This window comes from the organism of the source record quoted next, unplaced genomic scaffold, assembly GCF_019419815.1.
Source record: "Pyrus x bretschneideri cultivar Hongxiangsu unplaced genomic scaffold, Pyrus_bretschneideri_v1 Contig6, whole genome shotgun sequence".
NCBI lineage: Eukaryota > Viridiplantae > Streptophyta > Magnoliopsida > Rosales > Rosaceae > Pyrus > Pyrus x bretschneideri.
This window is the reverse complement of record NW_025999798.1, coordinates 8731347-8755974: the sequence shown is the minus strand read 5'-3', so window position 1 is coordinate 8755974 and position 24628 is coordinate 8731347. Positions and strand designations below refer to the sequence as shown.

The 24628-nt window shown below is 37.2% G+C and overlaps 3 protein-coding genes across 9 annotated transcripts; 2 read left to right on the top strand and 1 right to left on the bottom strand.

Annotated features, from left to right (window-relative positions):
• The first annotated feature begins 4357 nt into the window (after positions 1 to 4357).
• LOC103943612 lies at positions 4358 to 11125 on the top strand. 5 transcript variants are annotated; one of them, XR_007253650.1, is made up of 13 exons: positions 4358 to 4759; positions 5046 to 5268; positions 5399 to 5485; positions 5761 to 5807; positions 7016 to 7073; positions 7538 to 7651; positions 7929 to 8054; positions 8520 to 8631; positions 9331 to 9419; positions 9905 to 9988; positions 10197 to 10318; positions 10513 to 10665; positions 10808 to 11125. XR_007253650.1 is itself a non-coding variant. In XM_048571949.1 (13 exons), exons 2-13 carry the CDS (start codon positions 5187 to 5189, stop codon positions 10858 to 10860), a joined length of 1188 nt encoding a protein of 395 aa, XP_048427906.1. In that variant the 5' UTR covers positions 4358 to 4759; positions 5140 to 5186; the 3' UTR covers positions 10861 to 11125. The 5 variants fall into 5 exon arrangements, 4 of the variants coding, with proteins under 4 accessions (XP_048427906.1, XP_048427905.1, XP_009352204.2 ...); XM_048571949.1 differs by having other exon boundaries at positions 5140 to 5268; positions 10452 to 10665; XM_048571948.1 differs by having other exon boundaries at positions 4359 to 4759; positions 5093 to 5268; positions 10452 to 10665.
• Positions 11126 to 15530: 4405 nt separating this feature from the next.
• On the top strand, positions 15531 to 18691 carry LOC103943709 (tubby-like F-box protein 3). 3 transcript variants are annotated; one of them, XM_048572319.1, is made up of 6 exons: positions 15531 to 16019; positions 16706 to 16793; positions 17044 to 17185; positions 17262 to 17441; positions 17680 to 18153; positions 18395 to 18691. In XM_048572319.1, exons 1-5 carry the CDS (start codon positions 15714 to 15716, stop codon positions 18149 to 18151), a joined length of 1188 nt encoding a protein of 395 aa, XP_048428276.1. In that variant the 5' UTR covers positions 15531 to 15713; the 3' UTR covers positions 18152 to 18153; positions 18395 to 18691. The 3 variants fall into 3 exon arrangements, with proteins under 3 accessions (XP_048428276.1, XP_048428275.1, XP_048428277.1); XM_048572318.1 differs by having other exon boundaries at positions 15534 to 16019; positions 18390 to 18691; XM_048572320.1 differs by having other exon boundaries at positions 15542 to 16019; positions 17044 to 17173; positions 18390 to 18691.
• Positions 18692 to 20434: 1743 nt separating this feature from the next.
• LOC103938388 (inactive beta-amylase 9) lies at positions 20435 to 23157 on the bottom strand. Its single transcript, XM_009348395.3, has 3 exons — positions 22767 to 23157; positions 21669 to 22151; positions 20435 to 21568 (listed from the first exon to the last, which is right to left on the bottom strand). The coding sequence occupies exons 1-3, from the start codon at positions 22989 to 22991 to the stop codon at positions 20684 to 20686; spliced, it is 1593 nt and encodes a 530-aa protein (XP_009346670.2). The 5' UTR covers positions 22992 to 23157; the 3' UTR covers positions 20435 to 20683.
• Positions 23158 to 24628: the final 1471 nt, after the last annotated feature.

The following is a 24628-nucleotide window of genomic DNA, read 5'->3' as shown; positions in this document are numbered from 1 at the left end:
AGAAAGGTGCAGTGTGGCCTTCTTGATAGCACAGTTGACAAGTATTATAAGGATCTGAACAACTACCATAAGCTTGTTGAGGGGCATGACCAAGAAGACCTGGACTTGGAGTTGGAAGGACTCGAGTTTGAGTATTATATGACTGCCTTGGCATGTTGAATCTGTTGCCTTGATGAAACTTGCCCTTGCCTTTGTATTTATTATTGTATTGCCGAAAACCATAGTTGGATTGCCCAGAATTAGAAGAATGACTAGAAGAATGATCACTAGAACCCCTGTCAGTAGGAGAAGAATTGGTAGCCAACATTGCAGACAACATATGAGCATTAGTACTAGCATCAACAATTCCTTCCTCAGCAAGCAATTGAGATCGAAAGTCTTTCAACGAGATAACCTTTTCTCTTCCACGAATGACACACCGAAAGGTGTTATATTCAGGAGGTAATCCATTTAGAGCCAAAATCACAATATCTTCATCTTCAAAGAACACTCCTGCAGCAGAAAGATAATCTCGAGCCTCTTTGATTCTCTGCAGATACTGAGAAATTGTATTGGAGCCTTTTTTAATGTTTTGTAAGTCAGACTTCATCTGAAAGATACTAGTTCTTGAAACTGTCGAGAAATTGTCTTTGAGACGAGTCCAAATGTCCTGAGAACTAGTACTCCCTATAGTGCAAGAAACAGCTACAGGAGATAGTGTAGCCGTGATCAACTGCATAAGGGCACGATCATGCATTTTCCACACTTTATATTCATCAGATTCAACATTGGCAGATGAATCACCAGAACTGACTTCAGATGCAACAGAAGAAGAAGATACAAAACGAGGAGGACATGGGGACGAACCATCAACAAACCCCATAATTCCATAACCCTCCAGCATTAATTCCATTTGAAAATGCCAATTAAGGTAATTAGAGTCATCCAATTTGACATTCACAGAAGTGGACACAGAGGAAATCAACCCAGTAATCGGAGATTGCAAAATCTGAAGTTGCGAAGCAGTAACCATGATTGTATACAAAGAAACTGAGGGAAAGAATACCTTTCTGTGGCTCAGACAAAAAAGCAAACACCTGGTGTGCAGTCAAAAAACACCCAGAAAACAAGAATCGTGATGTGAGTTAGAAACCCTAGAATCTTGAACACCAAGAGAAATCACCAAGCGAAATCACCAAGAGAAGAGACGATTCAGCTCCAGAGTAGCAGACGAAGATTGGTAGAATGCGGAAGCAACAAAGGATCAGATCTTTATGCGTGAGCAAAAATGGCGATTGATACCATGTTAACCCAGTAACACAGGTTCTTACGAAGATAGAGAGAGAGAGTGAGAAAGAGAATGAAGATTGTAGAGAGAAAATATGATTGAATTAATATCTGTATCTTAACACATAAGCTATTACAAGATGGAGTATTTATATCCTTAGTAAACCGACTCTTATAACAACTATAACAAACAAGCTAATCTGTTTACATGTGGCATCATCTCAGCCTTACATTCTTATACTTCTAACAGTTATGAGCAGCCATTGACCCCAATCTAACTCCGCTACTAATTAATCACATGACGTGTTATAGAAATACTCACATTAGAATATAGTGATACATCATAAAAAGGTGTAAAGATCACATAAAGGAAAATTCGATTGGAGAAATTTTTGACAGGGAGAATGGCTTAGGTGGAATGGGCTCACAGTTGTCATAGTGTTTCCAACCACTAATACAAAGATAAGAGAGTGTTACCCATAACCTTGTATTAGTAACTCGTGATGCCGCTGACTCATGATACCACTGTAACGGCAAACTCCTTTCATATAAGTCTCTCTCTTCTAATAGACCAATAGTAGTACATACCATATTCCATCATGCATGGACCCATTGTTTGCATGAGTTTGCTTCCTACCCAAGTTGTACCATGAGGGGTACCCTATATCAACCAAAACCCTTCTCACTGATTCTGTTTCCCAATTAAGCTTCTAGCATGGATATATGCCTAAGCATGATTATTATGTTGATCTTGTCTTTGACAACACTCCAAATTTTTTCATCGTTGGGGCGTGAGATTAAAAGTTATCTCCCCCTTTCGTGCATGATGTCAGAATTTCAAAATCCAATGATTCGATCTCTTCGACTGAACCTAAAAGAGACTTCGATCATTCAACTTTAGCTTCTGAAGGAGTAAAAAATATATACGTTGAGAGGGTTATCTCACATCATGAAAGTAAAATCTTGCATCGCATAATAAAATATAATTACACTTGAATGTAGCATGTTAGTGGTCGTGGATTGCTCCAAACTATAAATACACTATCTTATTATTCTATACCTCTCACGTACAATGTTGAAATCAAACGACAGTGAGAATAACAGTATCATAAACATATGGAATTGGATCCCATTGGGATCCACTTTGTGGGGATCCCACATCTTAAACCATAGGATCCCCACATCTTAGACCATCTCCAAAGGAAATGTCAAATTATAAGAGTCAAATTACAATTGATCGCTGATGTGGCAATCTGAAGCCTTATGTCAAATTTTGTACTTCTCCAACCAAATTATCAAATATTATTTTATTATTTAGATAGAACTTTAAATGATTGTAATTATTAAAAACATGTTGAAACAAAATTTTTATTGGTTGAAATATTAGTGGAATAAGGGACCCACTATTAAAAGGAATTAAAAATAAATTTGACATTGATGTCAAATTTGACATTAAATCACTAAGCCGGTAAATACAGTTAGCAAATAACATTTCGGTTGGAGAAACTTTTGATGTCAAATATGTATAGTGGCATTTCACCTAGAATTTTGACATCTCCTTTGGAGATGCTTTTAGCCATTCATTATGTATCGTGCGGTTAGAAATCATTTGACTTTTTTTATTTAAAATTAAACACAAATAGTATTTGATGAAAACTGATCACACTATGTACGATGAACGGTTAAGATGTGAAAACAAAGTGGATATGGAGAAGATCCTCTTCATGATCATATAAACGTATTGTAATATGACACTAATAAGATTGCCCAAAAGCTAGATCTTATTATAATGGGCCTAAGAGGAACATCATGAAGACCAATTTCAACATAACTTTGTCACCATGGCCTTAACCAGCCCAGAAGGTTGATCTGGGCTCATTAGGGTTATACGAGGAGTTAGGCTTGGGCTATATAGTCAATGGGCTTGGATCCCATAGCTCCATGTCTAAGCTTGTATGGATACTTGTTGGGTTGGTTTACCACCATCTTCATATTCCAATAAACTCAATTTGGTTTTGAACCCAAGAGAAATGAAGGTAATAAAAAAAGAAAAGAAAAGAAAAGTTGGCGTTGATGCACAAAACTGAGTAGACTTTGAAATAATGTAAAATGTTAAAATTGTGACATTTGTTAGGTTGCTCCAGTCACCTAGTGAGAGTAATCGTTGCGCTTCCTTATTGTTTCTTTACACTATTTTATTATTATTATTTTTTAAATTGAATAAATCAAATGCAAATTTTAAAACAAAAACATAATTATGGGTACAAAAAGCACTGTGTATAATGTGGAGACAATAAAAAAGAGAACTTACCAAATGTTATTACTATGAGAACAATTTACATGTCACAGATACACTGTCATACATCTCATGCAACGAAACAAGAGCATATAAATAAATAAATATTTTATTGTATTGACACGAGAGTCAAAACATCACCCAAATAGGATTGTTGCTATCTTTTTTGCCACTTTTGTAGTTGCTGAAATTATGTGGTATGGTTCAACAACTACCCTGATTGAATTATTTGGTCCCACTCGTTATCAATAGGAACAAGAATATTTCCAACAAGAAATATATGGAAAAATTGGTGCTTGGTTAGCTGAAAATCAAAGTTTAGTAATAATGTATCCATACTTTTCTTGAATTTATTTATTTATTTACTTTTTTTTTTTAAAAGAGATTAGCTGGTGACTTCGTCATGACAATCCACCTTTTCAGTAGTTGGAAAGATTCACAAAGGCATTTCAGCCTTTTGTTGGTCATCATCGTGTGATTCACCAATGTTAGGAATCAAACTCAGGATGTGCCGTATAGAATACGGGCTAAAATTTAGAGAAGTTTAATGAAAAGTTCTCAGTACTGTTCACTTTAATGAAAAATCATATTTTTACCCTAAAAAGTCAATCCTAGTACTATTTATTTACCTTTTATTTAGTTCTTATTATTAAAATTCATAATTTTTTAGTTTTTCTCATTAGTTCTTCTTAAAATTTATCCCTAACTACTGGTCTGTGATGGTTCTTCTCCTGAAATTTGTTTGAAACCCTTGGGGGCCGAGATACACGTGTCGGCAGTTGGCTTACAATTTCAAACGCGCGGCCAAACAAATTCAGGAAAAAGACAAAAATCTATCGGCCGTCCCCAGCTTTGCCACCTCTTCTTCTCTCCCTCTTTTCTTCTCCCCCTCTCTCTCGGAGGAGCAGAAAACGGAAAATACAGAAAACCCACCCACACTCAATTATCGTTTTCCGGTTTCAAATCTCACTCCAAAAAAGCAAACAAAAACGAAAAGTGAAATTCTCTCTCCCCTTTCGTTCTAGGGTTTCTGCATTCGCGCATTCTCTTCCTGCTCCGCTACTGCGAGCATTGACTGCTCCGGGCTCGCGGAGACTTTCGATTGCTGCCGATTCGGATTCTCCGATTCGGTGTCGTCTCCGATAATTGCGAGGGCTTTTGTTCGGAGGAATCTTGCGAGCACGGACTGAGGTGTAGGTGAGGTTCATCGGCTGCTTGATTTTTTTATTTCGATTGTTTGAGGTGGTTGATTAAGCATTTATTCGAATTGATCTTTAGGATGAAGGTTTTGATAGGGTTTTGGATTGCGGTCGCACATTGATGAATCCCTTTTTTTTTTTTTTTTTTGCTAAATTTGGGTTTAGAGCAGCGGTTAATTATGTGTTTGAATTGCGAAAAAAGATAGGTTCTTTCGTGCTTGTAATTGTGAATTGGCCATGCATTTTGAAATGTGCTTGCTATGTGAATTTATTTTTACTTGCAGGCTCACAATCCGCGTAGTGATTTTCGGTTCTTCTGTGGTAGTGCGAGGCTGGATAATGTTCGTACGGTTTTACGTGGATTCATTTTTTCGACAGTGGAAGTGAGTAGTGCTGATTGTTACCTACCAAATATACGAGTCTCAATGGTCTGTCCACTTGGAAATGGGACGATGGCCGTCATGGCAAGGCTTCTGGCGGGCGTGAATGTCTCACAGAGCATAACAGGTACTATATGACCTTTGCATGTAGTCTTGTTCATTATGTGGGATTTCTACACTCTGCCTCACTATAATCTATGGCATTGCATTGCCTGTTTGGTTTGTTATGAACCTCATTCCCTGTATTATCCGTACAGAAGGAGTTGGCCATCACAAGTTTGCTGCTCAAATAATCTGCAGAGAATTAAGTGAGGCAAATGAAGCTAATTTACTTGATGAAGAAGGTGATATCTTTAATTAATTCGGACACGGCTTTAATAAAGAAGTGTACTTGTTCTACGGTCACGAGGTTAATGATAATCGACTAGGAACATCTTTTATTCGACATTAAAATACTATATATCCATAAACATAGTTAAGACCATTTTGATCAACTTTGGCAGATTAATGTGCAACTTTAATTATTTTCATTCTGTTTCTAAAAATTTAGTTTTCCAGATGCATATGTATCACAGTTCTTGGTTCAATTTTGTTTAATGATTTCCATATGGGTCTGCAGATATGCATGTGTTTGGTTTGAAGCCGATGGATGATCCTCTACATTTGGTAAGGTTTAGATTACATTGATTTGCCCATGTATTCTGAGTATTTCTGCTTTTGCACAGAACAAACTTGTACCTAATCATGTACGTATGTAATACTGTTCAAGATGGCACTTTCTTTATATCTCCAGTCATAAACATTAGAAACTTATATTTACTACCTGTGTGCTTGTAAGTGGTCATAAGACTCATAACTTCCTCTTAACTGGAAATAAGGGAGACCTTAACCATCTAAGTCTCTAGTGACTTCTTTTGCTAATAAATGAACATGAATTTATTTTCTTGGGGTGAGTAAACTTCAAGTAGTGGATAGTTGCAGTAACACATTGAAGAAAGTAAATGATCGCGAAGTCATCAAAATTCAAATTGATTACACTGGATCAGTGTGATGATCAACAATTACTATGGTCTCTGTCTGTAACAAAAAAAAATTCGTTTTATGTACAAATAAGTCAATATGAATTATGGTGCAGTGAGAGGCTGAGTGGAACTTTATACAGTTTTCTGTGTGATCGCTGTAGGAACCTTATGACTTCTTGGATATAGTAACTAATATGGAATATGATTTTGTGGCTAGCAGAAATGTAGGTAAGGTACCTTGGGGTTTATATCCAGGGACCAGGGGTTGAATCTGGCCTTTACCTTGGTTTGAGGTCTTGTGGATGAGAGAGGATTACCATCCACTGTCCTTCACTGGACTGAGAAATTAAGACATTTCTCTCAGGTTTAGATTTATATAGGTCAAACAAGTATCATCACCCGATTAGTGACTACTTTAGCCTGTGAGAGTGTTTGTGTCAACAATAAGACCTCTGCTTCTATAATCTGAAGACACTGTTACTCCCAAGTATTTATGTGAATGCATATAATGACTAAAATCTTTATCAATATCCCGAAGGGACAAAAGTACTTAAAGTTGCGCCTTTTGTCTCTCTATGGTCTATTACGTATCAAAATGCCATGGTAGAATCTTCAAAAAAAAAAAAAACATGATATTTTGATTATGCACAAATTGCCTTTACTAGATGGATTGTGTTAGATATGAATACTTTTGTGTTTTATATAACTTATCTACTTTAAGTAAAAATAAAATAAAAAAAGGTACCTAACTTTACCTAACTGATCTGTGTAATTGTTTATATCTACGTGTTTGTGTGGTTATATCTCTATGCATAACCTCTATCCAATTTGATTATTTAACATACTGTGAAGGTATGTTGCAATGGTTGTAAAAAACCGGTCAAGGCCAGTCAGTATGCAGCTCATGCAGGTTTGGAGGTCCTTTTTTCTGTTATTTCCTTCAAATAGTTTTTTTGTGTTACTTAAGCCTTTTATATGCAGACGCACATGTTTTTTCCCCTTTGTTATATGTGTATGTGTGTCAGCGCAGTATTCTTGCGCGTTATAATTTGAAGCATGCTACCATGTAAAAAAGTACTCGATGCTAACACCCAATGGAAACCTTTGGATGTGAAGTAGTTCTCTTCACAATATTTATTGCTCAAATGTTTGTATGTGGTGTGTTGCATGCTTGATGGAGAAAAAAAATGTGTTGCATGCTTGATAGAGAAAAGAGTGTTGCATGAATATTCACGTTCCAATCTAGGATCTCTCAATGTGGCAGAGACCTTATCCATGTTTATTGGACTGCATGTAGTGTTTGCTAATTGGTTCCTTCCTAACTCTTTAAGTCTGCCGGTTTAGCCCGGTGCTGAAATAGCCCGAAATTTTCAGAACTTTGTAGGTTATTAAAATCTACGCAGGAAACTACTTTGGAGCTTGATGGAAGTATGGGGCAAAGGAAGCCTCCAAGAAAGGAGAGGAAAAAGTCATCAACTGCTCATGCTAGTATCCTACTTTTTATTTATTTTAATAGTAAAGTTTAGTGTTTCCTTGTTCTTTCTTACATTTCTTACTGATGCCTCATCTCGTTTCTCTTATTCATTTCTATTTGAACCAAAGTGTATTAAAGTTTAGTGTTATGGAAGAGTTAATAGCAGTTATTATGTTAACACAATTTTCTAAGTGTTCTGCAAGTAGCATCTTGGTGGTATTTTTTTTTTCTGAATCAGAGGATACCGTTTTCTAATTGCGTGACAATTCAATGGTTCTTAACCTTTTCTAGACCAGGCCACTTTAGTTGGAGAGCTAGAACGATCTGAATATGTAGATGGAGACGATAACTCTGTGTCACAATTCCAGTTGGATGGGCAAATTGGAATGAATCCTGGCTCTTTTATGGAGGCAAAAAGTAACTCTTTCTTGCACTTATTCTTGTCTTCAATTTGATATCTTGACTTCATCATTTCAAAATTCTGCTTTGTTTTATCACGCTTCTCCTTTCCTTTCCCCACTTGTTACTTTTTCACCATTAGGGTACAATTTGGCATTTAAATCATGTTCCTCAACAAATTAATCAGGCTATAACTTAAGGCCTGGTTTGTGAAGTATTTGGCATATTGCAGACTCTGTGTATATATAAGATTCTCCCTGGAGTTTAGTTCTATTCTTGGTATCATCTAGCAATGTTACAATAGCTTTCTTAAGTTGATTTGCTCAAATCTGCACTCTTCCCTCCTTTATTTTCTTCACTAGAGAGGAGTGCATAATGACTTTATCAGAGAGCAAAAAAGATCTCCCAAATAAAGCAATAAAATAAATTATTATACAGCTATTCTGCATAAAGATTTGTTCAATTATGTACCATTTCATACAGTGAATTCAGCTTATGCGGACGCGACGTACATGATTGATGGTTCTGGAGTTAGTCCAGGAAATACTAATGGCTCAACATCTGTGACCCTTCCACCGACAAAACGATTTAAAATGTATGTTTTTTATTCTTGTAACCATTAATCATCTTTGCATTATGATTATATATACATATCTTAAGTACCTAAAAGGCCTCTATTTGAACTTTGAACATATATTGCACATTACTGTTCTCGCTGTTTTCCTTCAGTCAGTTTCTTTCGCTTCCCCAGTTCCTCTGATCGCACAGCCAAGTACCGTAGTCAATTTTCTTTCCCTCTTTTAAGGATTTTGAGTACTTGTGCATTGTGTTTCTGGAGCAATTTAGAGGAATGGACTCGTAGTGGCTTTTGACATATTTCCTGTAGTGGGGTTAGAAAGAATGTCTAGACAATGTGCGCTTAGGAATGTGATCTAGGTGAATTCTTCTTTTAATCGTTCCTGAACCTGTGCTTCCCTTGGCTTCTTCTAGAGATAAGGGCCGTGTTGCTACTTTTGTTGATGCCTTAAATTGCAAAGTTTTTTATCTTTATTTATTTTTGTTTATTAGCTACCTACCAATGGTGGGTAGGGTGAAATTGCAAAGTTTCAAAAGTGGGATAAATTTTTGCATCCTTTATATAAGTCAAAGGCAATGGCTTATTGGAAATGTTCAGTTGATCTATTTTTTTTATTTTTTATTTTTGTATTTATTATAGAAGAAGCCTTTAAATGCTGTTAGATATTTGTCTTTCTTTTCCATTAAATGATGCAAATGCCTTTTTGCCCACTTGTAGGATACCAGGTCAGCAGCTGCCTTTATCAGATGATATAGGAACAGCATCTGCTGTATCAAAACTTGCAAGTACTGAGGATGCATATCCTTGTGAGGATCTTTAATTCTTGGAATTTTTATATTTAATCATCTTCTTATACATTTTTATGTAGCTTGTCAATTATCGAATATCCAATCACTTTATTTTATATTATACTTATAAATCCTCCCTAATCTTAAAATTTAAAATAGAGGGTCTTTGCATTTATAACTTTTCATGTATAGCTACCCTCATTACTTGGGAATGAGTATATCGCAACCATTTTTCGTAGTATGAGAAGTTGGATATAGTTGATTTTGATGTTTGATTCTCATTACGCATTAATTCAAACTTTTTGATTTCCACCCCACACCCTAGAGGAAACGAAGAACTGAAATAGGGAATAAACTACAAATGGATTTCATTGTTTCATTATTTTATATATGCATAAATATGGTAACTATCACCTCTGATGTTACTAAAACTTTTTTGATTCTCTAGTTGCTTCTAAATTTATGGTGTATTCACTAGGTATGTATTTCTTGAATGTGCGCAGATAGGGATTCTCCAAAAGGAGCCATTTCTGCTCTTAAATATAAGAAGTCCGGGCAAGCCCTTGATTGCTGCCTGCCAATTAAAGGTATGCTAATAATAGTGTCCGTTTGGTAAGTTCTTTTACTTTCCATGCAAAGATTAACAATAAGGTCTTGGATTAAAGATGAATCATCATATGTACATTTTGAACTTCAATCAACTTCTTGGGAAAGTTTATCCTGATGACCATTCCTTCCCAATAATCTACTGTACGTGCTCTCTGCTCACACTATTTGACAAAGAGTGTTAATCAGATTGTCCTCTTCCCCTGGCTACTAAAGTATATTACTCTCAAAGAGGCAATCGGCTCCGATCAGATCTTAGTCATCTATACCATGAGGCAATGGCATCAACTGAGGAGCTTTGTAGTGACATGGTGAGTCACTAGTATTAAGGTGTTAAATGAGTATCAAAACAAGATACGCAAAATTGTCTCCCCTCTCCTTTTTCCATCAAACTTTTTAGTGACAGACAGCTACTCTGAGATATAATTACTTATTGTAAAACAGAGAGACTCACAGCCTTTGCCTTCTTTGCGGAAACCTGACCAAATTCTCACACAAAATTCAGAAGTTTGTTTGGAGAACTCAATAGGTTACCTGCCTGATGGTGACTTCTCAAATCAGTTTCCTGTGGATAATGTTCCAAGGCCTCAGGTGGCTGGCGTTGGTTTAGCAACAAGCAAAATTCTTTCAAAACCTTATTCTTTTGCGGGTAACTCAGGTATTCTTGAATCCTTTGTAAGATGTTTAGTCTAGTGTTTCGTTAGAAGTGTACATTAGATTTGATCATACCTGTTTGTTCTGTAACTACTTCCACAATGGTAAATAAATCCTTCACCCAGACAGTTTCATTGGTTTTGTAGGACAATCATTGGGGACCATGCAACAGAAAACTGGCAGCGTTCCCGTTATATAGGAGTGCTGGTAGGAATTTTTGCTTCGGTTAAGGTTTAATTTTGACCTAATACTTGAGGTTAGGACTTAGGTTTCATTTTGAAATTGACTAAACTCATCATTAAAATGTTCATTCTAGGCCTCTACATAATAGTCAACACTGAACTATGTTTGTATATCAATTGCTGTGCACGCTGTCCTAAGTTTCCGTCGAACAAATGCTACTCTTGAATTTGTAAATATGAATACTTGGAATCTTTTTAATTGATGCAATATTCTTTCTGTTACATTAGTTTCGTTAATATCGTCTTCCTTTTACTACAATTCTTCTGTACACTCTTCGATCTGTTACATGGAGAAACATTTCACCTCATCGTTTATTTTCCTCTCCCGTGGGCCTGTGGCTATGGAAAGTCTGGTGGAGATGGAAACATGTTGCTCCAATTCAATCTGAAATTACGTGGGAATTCTCAGTTGGTGGGGCCCTGGTAAGTTTGCATTTGACATTTATGCAATGAAAGAAGCACAGGCCTAATCCGTGATAACAGCAGACAGCACAAGACGTGTGTGACAGCAACAGATTTAGACAGCTTCTTGTTATTGTGGTACAATATTTTTAAATATCTTGCTTAATTATAGAGGTATTTGTTGATTCCCCCCACCCCGCGAATTTGTATGGAGCTGCCAATTTTCTCCCTTAATTTTAATTTTAGCTGATTATGCTCCTGAACTTTTATAATTGGCCATTTTTCCCCGTGAACTTTAACTTTCGTCGATTGCGCCCCTAAAATTTTATAAATAGCCCATTTCCCCCTTGACGTTGGATTTGTAAAATTTTCATCCAATTTTCCATTCTTTTTGCCCCCATGCAATTATCATGTGTTGTCTGCGTGATCAAAATGAATGGAAAATTGGATGAATTTTTTTTGAAAATCTAGCAGCAAGGGAAGAATTGGCTATTTACAAAAGTTTAGGGGTTACTTGGCTAAAATTAAAGTTCAAGGGGGAAATTGACTATTTAAGTTTGGGGACAAATCGACAAATATGCCATAATTATATTCTAGATATTTTGATTCTTTAGATATAATGGCATGCCAGTTAAAGTAATGCTAAATTATGCCCCTCCCTGTTCTTAGGTGTGTGATGGGTCTTGTTTACAAAAGCATGTCTAGATATTAAGATAAAAGAATTACGTATAAATGCTAATCATGTCCTGGATCTCTTTTATTTGATGCTTTCATTTGTTTATTGGAACAAGAAATTGTTAATCAACATCTTCATCAGTAAAGCATGTCTAGATATCAAGATAAAAGAATTGCCTAGAAATGCTAATCATATCTTGGATCTCTTTAATTTGATGCCTTCATTTGTTTATTGGAACAAGAAATTGGTAATCAACATCTTCATCAGTAAAGCATGTCTAGATATCAAGATAAAAGAATTACCTAGAAATGCTAATCATGTCTTGGATCTCTTTAATTTGATGCTTTCATTTGTTTATTGGAACAAGAAATTGTTAATCAACATCTTCATCAGTACAATTAGGTGTGTGATGGGTCTTGTTTCCAAAAGCATGTCTAGATATCAAGATAAAAGAATTACCTAGAAATGCTAATCATGTCTTGGCTTTAATTTGATGCTTTCATATGTTTATTGGAACAAGAAATTGTTAATCAACATCTTCATCAGTACGAATTGTAGGAGCAATTATTTACACTCTAAAAAATTCATCTTGTGTTTTTCACACCCGGGAAAACACAAATGAGAAGCTACGTTTCAGAGGGTGCATGATAAATTTTTTGGAGTGCCAATAAAAATTCTTTAAATTATGTAACAAGTGATTGAAAGATGATTTAAGGCTGGTGTAGGTGTAGGTGTAGGTGAAGGATGCTTTGAGAAAATCATATTGGTCATGTGATTAATAAGACTGGCATCCTCTTTTTGCAATAGTGCCCCCATTTAAAAAGTTGGGGAGTGTCACTTTCCTAATCCTACCAATTGTTATGTGGGCTCACTTTTTTTGTGAGCAAATAAATGAAGAGTGGGTGGTTTTTGGGGTTATCAACATCCTTTTATGTTGTGGACAAATCACAGTTTGACGTGTTTGAAACTTTTTTTTTTTGTGATCGTAATGACTTGGTTTTGTATCCGACTGTGATTTGCAGATGTCTCTAATGTAGTATTCTTAAACAAGAGTCAAATACAAACCTTTGTGCAAATCCTAAATCCTAAATCCTCTCATGGGAGAAAAAGGTCAATTTTGTTCCTCTTCACATCAGGTTTGACTCCTCCGAAAGAGGATCTCATATATGTCTCAAAGCATTAGCATTTGCCAGTTTGTTTGTCTGGTGGTTTCTGATTTCAAGCGTTTTCATTTAACAACCGACAAACAAAGTGTTCCTCTCCAATTCAATTGTCTTCATTTACACATGTTTTTTTTTCCTCATTTGTTTCCTTTTGTTTCATCCCTTTATGTTTACGAACTTTGCTTGCCGTTTAAGTCTCTTGTGGATAGAACTTACATAGAACTAGTTCCTTTGCTCATGAGGTTTCGATATAACAATATGCTTTGCCGTGCGTAAATTTTTTCTTACATGACAATGCGTATTGGACCGAGGTGCCAAAGATCCGATGAATCCAGTCTATGTAAGTTGCTTCCATAAGAAGTAAGAAAAAAGGTCGAGTTTAAAATTCATAAAAATAAATTAAACAATAAGGTAAAAAATGGAATTTAGGTTAGGGATTCCCGTCAGAATTTGTACTAGGGTCCTAGGTAATATGAAAAACAAAAATAAGTGCTGTAATAGTCGTAGAGTACGTAAATTTAGGATACTACTTTTGCAAGAAAACAAAAATTCGTGTGTGCATAAAGAGGAAGGGAAAGCCAATTTGTGGATTAGTCTGTGCAAATTGTTTTATAATACCTAGATTCCACCTACTTGATCAGCCGGCAACTTTGTGCTATCCGCGGCTCCGCCCATCGAGTTAGACTGTGATTATATATCCATTTTGGGCGTTGTGTCTCTCCGCGCCGCACAACAACTTTACTTAAGATTTTCTCACGATAATCTTGCTTAAGACTTTATCGTCTGATTGAGCTTATGGATTTCACTTTCAAGGAACTTAACAAGATGTATAAAGTATGAATTGAATTTGAAAATTTCCATCCGACTTCTTGAATTGCATTTTCACCAGGCAGCAACTGAATTAAATGAGGCTATTAGACCAAATTATTATTATTATTATTTGGTTGGAGACCAAATTATTAGTTGAAATATGGGTTAGGCTTTGTCTTGCTTAGAGTATTTTCAACACCCTAGCTAAATGAGACCTTTTGGCTGCTTCGGCCAAAAAAATGCAGAAAAATCAAACTCCAACGGGCTAGCTATCTTATAGTTAGGAGGAGAGATCGTTAATTTTATGCTAAATATCTGAAAACTATAAAATTAGATTGTTTGTGGGCTTCGAGAGAAGAAAAAGGGGTCTGGTTGTCAAGTTTTGAAAAAATATAATACTAAAGTATATTAACTAGTATTGCTGAAACTTGTGATACCTAAATTAACATTTGATTTTTTTTTTGTTTTTTTGAACAAACGATAATATTTAGATTAATGGGAGGAGGTGAGCATAGCTTCACAATGGACTAGCAATAATGTGATTCAAATTCGTCTTTGGCGAGAATCGAACATAAAACCTCTCACTTATAAATGAAGAGAAATATCACTAAATCGTAGATACTAAATGACAACATTTAATTCATTTGGCTAGCTACAATAATAAAAAAATTAATTAGTATTACTGGAGCTGGTCTTACAAACGGGGGGAATGTAATTTTTTTTTTTCTTTAGGGGGAAGATATTCTTCATTAACATTAAAGTAGAAGGAAATCAACTAATTTGCATTGAAACAAATTTCCCCAAATTAAAACATACTGATTATTTATTCAAACACCAAACCAAAGTTAACCAAATCCGATAAGATTAGATTAGATTGAACTTAATTTGGTTAATTAGTTTGGTTAAATTGTATTGGACTTAAAAACTCTTACCTACCGCTGAAGTCCAACCTAATAAAACATCCATTCATTTTTGGAATACAATTTCGGTACAAGTGCTATCATTTGATGTTACTAATTCCTTTATTACTTAATGGTAAATAAAATTTTATATTTAAGAGTATGATTTTAATAAATAAAGAATAATGCGAGTCACAAAAAATTTCACTTTAAATTTGTGCATCAAATAATATGGCACAAATCCAATTGATACTTCAATTTAAGTTGGAATTTGATTTATAATTACGATAAAAATTTATATGACGTCAAATTTGCTACATTAATTGGTGCATGAATTGGGTGTACGTACCACCGTCCCTAAATAAAATATGCATTTTAACATAAGTAGTTTGTAACATGTTGAGTATGACGATTATACTGAAAATTCACATATGTATAATTGGATAAATAAAAGAAAAAGAGAAATTGAGAGATGCATATTATATAAGAGAAAATTATTTGTGACATGATAAAAATATGCCTAATCTTTTTTTTCCACATCAGGAAGAATATAAAATAAAATCACGTTTTCCATTTCACAGATTTCAATTTTTGTTGAACAATTTTGAATAATTAAATTATAAAATCACCCCCCGAAATAATTAGAGAGTATAATAATATGGACCCCAGAAAAGAAAAACACTCAACAAACAACAAATAAGAAACAGCATAAAATAACTGAGAAAATTATGAAAAAATATGCCTAGGTGCTCTGCCCGCTGGATTCTTCTTCAAATTCCCGCATCCTCCATTTGAAATCCAAATCCAATTTCTCATCTCATCTTCTTCTTCTTTGTCGTGGAGTTTGAATCAGTTGGGAAATGTCGATAAGGAGTTTAATCCAGGACATCAAGTTCTCGCGGTCGCAGCGGGTGGTGGTTTCGGCGGCGAGGCCGGCCGGCGAGGCGGTGGGGGAGCCGTTGAATCAGATGTGCTGGGCGCAGATGCCTCAGGAGTTGCTCAGAGAGGTGCTAGTGAGAATCGAGGCCTCCGAGGCCGCTTGGCCGCCGCGGAAGAGCGTGGTCGCCTGCGCCGGTGTCTGCCGGAGTTGGAGGCACCTTACCAAGGAGATCGTCAAGGCGCCGGAGTTCTCTGGGAAGCTGACCTTCCCCATCTCCGTCAAGCAGGTCTATCTCTCCACCCTCTCTCTAGGAAAAAAAAGGAAAAACTTTATATTGATTGAGTTCTTGTTCTTCTCTAATTGTTTGAGTCTGTGTCCAATATTTACATTTAGGGTGCAATTTTTATTGATTTATTGATTATGACTGCATTACAATTGGGTTTCGGTAGAAATTTCATTTCTTGATTTGTTTGGGATGCTTCTGGAGTGTGCTTGGAATTTGGAGTGAAAAATTTAGCATAATTCTTGACCTTATATGCAAATTTAGCCAAATTTTCAGTCGTTGTAATGTTTGGAAAGCAAATTTCTTGCCAATAAGTAGAGGTGGCAAATCAACCCATTGGGTTGTTAATGGCTATCATCACCACTACCAATCTTACCTCTATATCATGGTGATATCAAATTAAATGGGTCTTAACGGGTACCCATTAACAACCAAATGGGTTTATATGCCAGCTCTAGCTTTAAGTGGCTAAAATTGCAATTTTCAGTCTTTAGTTACCATGTAGTGTAAATGGATTAATAGGCGAGCGGAAGGGTGTAAGATCATGTGAATCATGTTCTGAATTCTCATTATGTTGGATTTTCGGGTTGGAAAATCTTGGGTTTTCCAATTTTTTGATTTATTGTTCACTACCTTCGTAATCGCAGTTGTACATATGCTCAGTATATGTTTTTCTTTTCTGGTTGCAGCCTGGTCCGAGGGATGACCTTGTCCGGTGCTTTATCAAACGGAACCGTTCCACCCAAACATATTATCTTTTTCTTGGTTTGACCCATGGTGAGCATTTTCTAACCGAAAAAGGAAGTTCCATTGTTTTGAGTACATTTTGAATTACATGTAACTTTTCTAGGTTGTCTTTCAAAGATATAGATTTTCCATATTTGCTCTAATTTTTTGTTAGATCTTGTAGGTATTGATTTCTCTCTTAAGAAATCTATTTTGCTTTCTGTAAATAGTGGACCTGTCCTCTTCTGGTTTCCTCTTTAAGCTATAGGTTTTTGTTAACTTTTTTGTTTGTCAATGGCAGCTCTAACTGATGAAGGAAAGTTCTTACTTGCTGCAAGAAAGTTTAAACGCCCCACCTGCACTGATTATGTCGTCTCACTACATGCTGATGATATGTCCAAGGGGAGCAGCAACTATATCGGGAAACTGAGGTGTGCTGAAAGGTGTATATGATTTAACTTTTTTCTTGTTCCCCAGGAACATAAATATTGACACACTTTCCCCTCTCTCTCTGTGAAGATCAAACTTTTTGGGAACAAAGTTCACAATATTTGATGGGCAGCCAAGTCATTCGGGAGACAAGATTGCAAAAAGCCGCTCCACTAGGCTTGTCAATTTGAAACAAGTTTTCCCTAGGGTCCCTGCTGGCAACTATCCAGTGGCTCAAATCCAGTATGAACTAAATATGATGGGCTCCAGGTAAAATTTATGCTTGTTGACAAGTTATTGAACCATACTTTAGAAATGAAATTATAAGAGTACATCTAGATCTAGTATTCCATCTGCATAGGTGATGCTTTCATTTTTTTCCTATAATTCTTCGCAATCCTCACAACAACATTGTGTGTGATCATAAGTTTTTCGGTACACTTGGGGTGCATTTTCTTTTTTACAAACTGAGGATACTAAAAAGCTCACAGAAAATATTTATAAGCAGGGGTCCAAGGAGAATGCAGTGTACCATGGATTCGATTCCATCCTCTTCAGTTGAACCTGGAGGAGTGGCCCCCACACAGGCAGAGTTTTCACATAATAATGCAGAATTATTTCCATCCCTCCCATTTTTCCGATCGAAATCAAACCGCGTTGAGAGTTTTCTGTCAGGGCCTTTGGCCAGACAGAAATATGGGGTGCTGGTGTTAAGAAACAAGTCTCCTCGGTGGCATGAACAACTCCAGTGTTGGTGTTTGAACTTTCATGGACGAGTAACAGTTGCTTCAGTGAAAAACTTTCAGTTGGTGGCTTCTCCCGAAAATGGACCCACAGGACCAGAACACGAGAAGATCATCCTCCAATTTGGGAAAGTGGGCAAGGATTTATTTACCATGGATTACCGGTATCCAATATCAGCATTCCAGGCATTTTCAATCTGCCTCAGTAGCTTTGACACCAAGATTGCTTGTGAATAAAGGTATTGATTTATTAATTTGAAAGCTATTTTCCGTGATAGTAATTAGTTAAATTTGAACCTAACTTCACCAACTATTATATGCTTGAACACAACTCTTTCACCCTAGACACTCGTAACACTTCCAGAGTCCATACGGTTGTTTGAGTGCTTTGTTTGTAATGTTGATGGAGTTGGTTGGTCTTTAGATGCCAATATCTGTTTAAACGAGCATGATTAACCCTATCCTTTTCTTGCGGTCCAGGAGCAGCTATAGTGGGTTGATTCAATGAGGCTGTTCGCTGAAGGTGATTGACTGATCGTAGTGCTGGGATTGGCAGGCATACAGCATGCTCAGACGCTCCAGCCCTTCCTGGATCATGATTTTGCCAAATCCTGGAGGAGTTCTGGAATTTAAAGATGGAGAGCTTTGGTTCTTGGTCATCCACCATGTGCTGTAAATTTTACTTCTTAAATGTACATAGTAGCCTATGTTTACAAACCCTGTTTTCCTGAAATTTGACCACATTTGATTTTATACGTATATTTTGTTTCGTCAGTATAGGCTGTTCAATCCCCCGTTGGATTCAGACTTCCTTATAACTAGTTTGCTTTGCAAAGCTTCGTCGATGAAGGACGGTGGCTCTTCCACCGCTGTCCCAAACCTCACCCGTCCTTTCTTGTAGTATTTGCTATGTTAATGGAACGACATGTGTTTCTGCCAACGTAGAAATTTATCAAAGAATCTACGTGCATTTTGACAGTGGTACCGATTTTGCGAGTTTTCTGAAGAGGGCTGAGTTGGGTTTTATGGAGTGATGAGGCACAGCATACTTGTTGATCAAACTCCAGCATTTGTGAAGTGTTTGCATGCCATTTGGTGCAGAGGTTGATACCAAACCTTGGCTCTTTGGTATACGTACGGCATAAAACCCGATTACTTACTGTTGCATGCCGAGGAGCGCAGCGTGCTTTGGGATGTGAGGGAGCTATTATCGGCGACCCCACTAACGTAAAGGCGGCACCAGGTTCAGACCGGAGGACATGGACGACGTCTAATCCTCGTCGCTGCAATGTTAGCAACCTACGACAACACGCTTGAAGACCCTTGGTTCTGAAGTTCACTAGGCCTGCCTAGTTAAGGCAGCTCTCTTATCGAATGGGATAGCACGGTGTTGAGTCGAGTGGCACCAAATTATAGTGCTATCCGATGCATTTGTGAGGTGCCCTATAGAAGATGTGGTCGGACAAAACGATACAGCTTGTAAAAATTTGGTGGCCGAAGTTGAAGTACTTGTTGAAATTTTTTTGGATCGACGGGCTTGGGAGGGGACAAGACCGATACTATCCTCAACTTTATTATTTGCCCAAGGAATTTTACCACAAAAAGCTTCGGTATTAGTTAGAATAGGGCAATCATATTTAAACCCATTATTTTCTTTTGCACCCACTTATGTGGGATTCCAACACTCATCCTCATGTGAAACCCTATTTAGTGGTTCACATGTGGAGATCCACACATGGACAATTGAAACTCAGAGGTCGGCTCTATGTTAAGAGTCTAGACTTGTTTTCAATGAAACTCAAAGGTTGACTCTCTGTTAATAGTCCTGGCTTGTTCTTGGTGACAAGCTCATTGGCTTGCACAGGCCCGAACCTTGCCTCTGGTACCATATTGAAATTTTTTAGATTGACAGGCTTGGGAGGGCCTTACTCTGACGACACCTATACTGTTCCCAACTTTACCACCTGCCTAATCCGTCAGGTGTGAGATATTAACCCCAAAATGCCTCAATATTAGTTATAGTAAGGTAATCATATTTAAACCCATTATTTTCTTTTGCACCCACCGATGTGGGATTCCAATAGTACTGTGTACCAGAGAGAATAAAAGCCTAACTTTGCTCATATGACCATAGTTTTTGGTACAACGTAACGCAGTGATATGATGTTGTTCTTGTTATGATTTGAATTATATCATTGTTCTAAAAATTCCCAACTAACGCAGCCTAGGTCCTGCTTAGGCACTAGGCGGTTAGTCACCGCATTGATTAATGCCTAGGCGTTTGAAAATTAAGAAATGGTGCCTAGACTTGCTGAGGCTCTCACCTAGACCACCGCCTAACCCGCCAAAACCTGCCTCGGTTGCAACTCACTTAGACAAAATAGAAAACTTTCATTTTGCATTTTATTTTTTCAATAAGAGATTTGTTGAATATTTAAATGAACACACATTATATGCTTGTTTTCCATGTTTTTATTATGTTCTAATACTTCATAATGTATATGTCATTCTAATTTGTAGTTTATGATAAAATTATATATATTTTAAGTATAAACACACAATTATTTACACGAAATATAATACATTTACTTACATCCGTCTAGTCCGCCTAGGCGTCTAGGTGTTAGGCCTCAGCTTCCCGCCCAACTAGCGCCTACCCAACTAGCGCCTAGCGTCTTTTAAAACCTTGAATTATATACAATTGTGCGTCGGATACACATAGGAGACTAGTTTTATACATACAAATACAACCACAAATTCTAACTTGTATTAAGCGGTTTGCATGCGGACGACTGATTCCGAATTCGTAGGTACGGACTCAACAGCTTCTTCTTCAATAGGTAGATCGTCTGACTGCAGCTGCGGTTGGTTAAGGCTCCGAACAAACTCAGAAAACGAAGGAAAATGATCGGGCGAGAAGAAATCAGCTCCCATTCTCTGATAAGTGAACAGGTTGATTGCATTCTCTCCCAACAAATTCTTCTTCATCTGTTGAAAGCCTTCGCGAGCTCCCGAAACTGATGAGTTTTGGCCTGAAATCTCAACCCCATGCTTTCTGCAAGCGGTTTTAATTTGTGATAGTAATAACTCGGGACTCGAAAGGGAGTCCTGTGGCTGATGTTCGTCCGATAGGTCCATTCCAGGCAATATAATTTTGCACGAATTCCTCGCAAACATCTCGGCAACTGCTTGGTAACCATCTCTAGAGGATGTGTTATAGAACCCAGAAGTCAGCTCAGAAGGGTGAGACCTTGTTTTGTACCAAGAGTGCATTAGCGGGACCTTGCCACAAATTTCCACTTCAGTGTCGCTGAAAGTTGAAGAGACAAGGTAGAGGAGGCGGTCTCCGTGAGAAACAAGCTGGTTTGAGTACCAGGAAAGGAAGAAATCACCATATGGAGACTCCCATGAACCGCCGCCATCATCCTTGAAGAAGTTGTTTGCGTTTGGGGACTGGTCGTAGCTAGGAACATCATGAGGACCACCAAGACCCCACAAAGGGTTTCCGGCTGCTTCAGCGTGTTGCTTAAGAATGCTAAGCATGTGTTCATCATAACATTGGAATTCTCCAACCCCGGGAATCTTGCTCTTGCCTAGCCGGCGCTGAGATGGATATTGAAGCTCGCCATCCGGTCCTAAGCTCATTGAGATGCCCTGAAATTGACAAAACGGGAGAGAATGACAGTTTAGTACGCGTACAAAACATGAGACAACTAATGTTTCGTTATAAAGCTTAAGCAGCATGGCTTCTTACCGTGATTGTGGAACCCAGGAAAGGCTCGAACGAAGATTTAAAGCTTTCGCAGAAGTCTCGGTAAACTTGGGTCGGAGTCTTTCCATTCAGAACAGGAAGTTCATCCACAGCAAGCGATAAGCACTCTTTGTAATGCTGCCCTGACCGGTCCTTGAAAAAGATACTAGGCTGGGACTCGCCGAGGCGAGATACCCACGCAGGGAGTGGGATCTTCGGTTGTTTAGACGCATGGAAGCAGAGTGAGACATGGAGCTTGAGGCCGGCTTTCTGAACCATCTCCGCAACGGCAAGATAGCCTGTCCACTCATACTTCCCCATGGCTTCTTTCTCAACCATTCCCCACCAGACCGGGAGCTCAACGCCGTCCACCCCCAACAGCTTCAGAGCCTTCAATCCGACCGCAATCGCTCGAGCATGGTTCACCGCGTTGCAGTCTGAAACCGTATCTAGAGGTAGCCCAACAAATAATCTCACTCCATCGTTCTGCATAGCATGCACATCAGAAAAACAAGTCAATTAAGTTACACAAATCATGCCGGAAAATCAACAAATAAAATATTCAACTTCTCAAACATGAACAGTTGCTAAAGTTAAATTAAGGATTGTTTTATTTGGGATTTAGATCCTCTCCGGATCCCTCACCGAGGATCCCAAGAATCAACGCATAGTAACCGTTCTTAAAAGAACGTCCGGCCACAATTGAATATTTTTTATACTTTTAAAAGTAAATAGCTTCGTTTTGCGTAAAAAATTAAAAAAAAAAAGAAAAAATTATGATCGCACAATTTTGATGAACGGTTATTATGTATTGACCCCCGGGTCGCAGTGAGAGGATCGGAGAGGATCTGAAATTCTAGTCTTCAAACGAACTAAGGACCTTGAATTCTTTTATAATTTCATAATTTAAGATCAAATATATAATTTCTTAAAAAAAAGGTCAATTATATGAATCAAAATTTGAAATTTAATCACAATCTTACAAAAACAACTCCAACCTAAGCAGTTATTTGAAATTTAAATTCCTTTTCCATTTTCCTCCAATTTTTTAGAAACCAAACAAAAATCTAACACAACGGAATTGAAGAAGAAACCACTTACCGGTTTTGATTTTCTGGCAGGTCCCGAAACTTTACCGGACCGAACCGTTTCGGATTGTACGGCCCTCACAGTAAACTGAAGCCGCTCATTTTTCCAGCTCGTGCTCTGACCAAAACAGACGTTGGTCTTCAAATTTCCGTTCAATTTACAAAACCCAAGCTCCGTTCGCCCCAACTCGGTCTTTCCGACCGCCGCCTGAGAGCCGCGAAATACCGAAACCTGCATTTCCCAAAAACCCGGCTACCCGAAAGACTCAAACTTTTCACAACCCAGAATAAAACAATTGAAAGATTGGTTTTTGTGGCTTTAACTTCTGAAAATCCAGAAAGTTTGAGAGCTTCTGAATGCAGATGATGACGAGTTTTGAGAAGTTAAGGTAACGGCAACCTGGAAGCTGAGCTTTATATACACCCCAGATGTCCTCATACGCGTCTTTTTTATTTTTTATTTTTAAAGAAAAAAATTGAAAAGCCAAAAGAATCTGCCACGTGTCGATCGCACAGGAAGCCATATAGGTTGTTTGAAAATTTCTGTTTTATCCTTACGTTTTTTGTTCAAAATTTTGTGCTTGGATGCATTTTTGCTTACATTTTGTTTATCACCGTTAAATAAGTTTAAATTTTAATATTTGTTTCTATTCAATGCACATTTCTCCAAAATTTCTAAATTTAAATTCACCTGTGATGAGCATTATTGCCAACCGAATGCGGTGAGCAAAAATATTCCACATAAATTTTGGTTTTCCAATCCAAATGGTATTAGGTGATGTTTGCTAGGTTATTAATAATATAGGACAGGCATGTGGGTGTGGTTGTGTTGATACGTGGCGTTGAGGTTATGTGTTGTCTCGTTTAAGATTTAGAACTGGCCCATCCATTTCTGTCATTCCAAAAACAAATAGTATCCTTTCAAGTTTCAACCACTCAAACCTTAAAAAAGTCAAAATTTTGTGCACATCCGATGGATCTTGATGCCATTATCAAGAATTCACGTTGTCATGTGTCAATCATGGTACATAAAGAGATATAATACAGATTTTGTCTGTGATATATTGGTAATACACGGTAGAATGAGAAAAATAGAACGAATAGACAAAGCTAAAGAACGAGGATTAACATTACTAGCCTAAGAGAAAGCATAGGTAATGCATAAGGACCTATTGTCTTTGGTAGTGCGGTCTACCAAGTAGTTTGACTTTTTAAATATTCTTCACCGTTATATTTTTTTAAAGTCAATCTTCACCATTTGTTTTTTATACGACTAAACAGTCCCAAACTTTTAAAGAAAAGTTGAATATATTCAACAACAAAGAGTGTTATTTGTTATTAGAAAAGTTCAGAGTAAATTAGTTTACAACATTTAACCAAGAATTCTGTAATTGTCATCCTAATCCTAGAATTCGACTTAATTAAGAATTTTGTGAGTTGAATAGATTTGGGTGTGGTGTGGAAAACATATATATGTGGAGAGACATCATTTGTGGACATGGACAAAGATCAGAGGGGGAGTAGTCATAGTCAAGTAGTCATCTCTTCTTTCATCCATAAGATTCATTCTCAACATGCTTTTTCACGCGTGGTGAATTTTCAAGTGTAATATATGAACAACAAAACGATGTGCCATGGAGCATGTGTGACTATTGAACTTCACACACAGGATAACCTGGCTTTGATACCATGAAGAAAGCTGAGGCTCTACTATAAAACTAATTGACAATACAGAGAGTAATCTAACTTACTTATAAGTCCATACAATATCCCTCATCACTCAATATGAGATTCATTCTCTAACAGTCTTGTATACATACAAAAATTTATCCTCCACAGGGGCTATATAAACCCTTCATGAACTGTATATTGGAG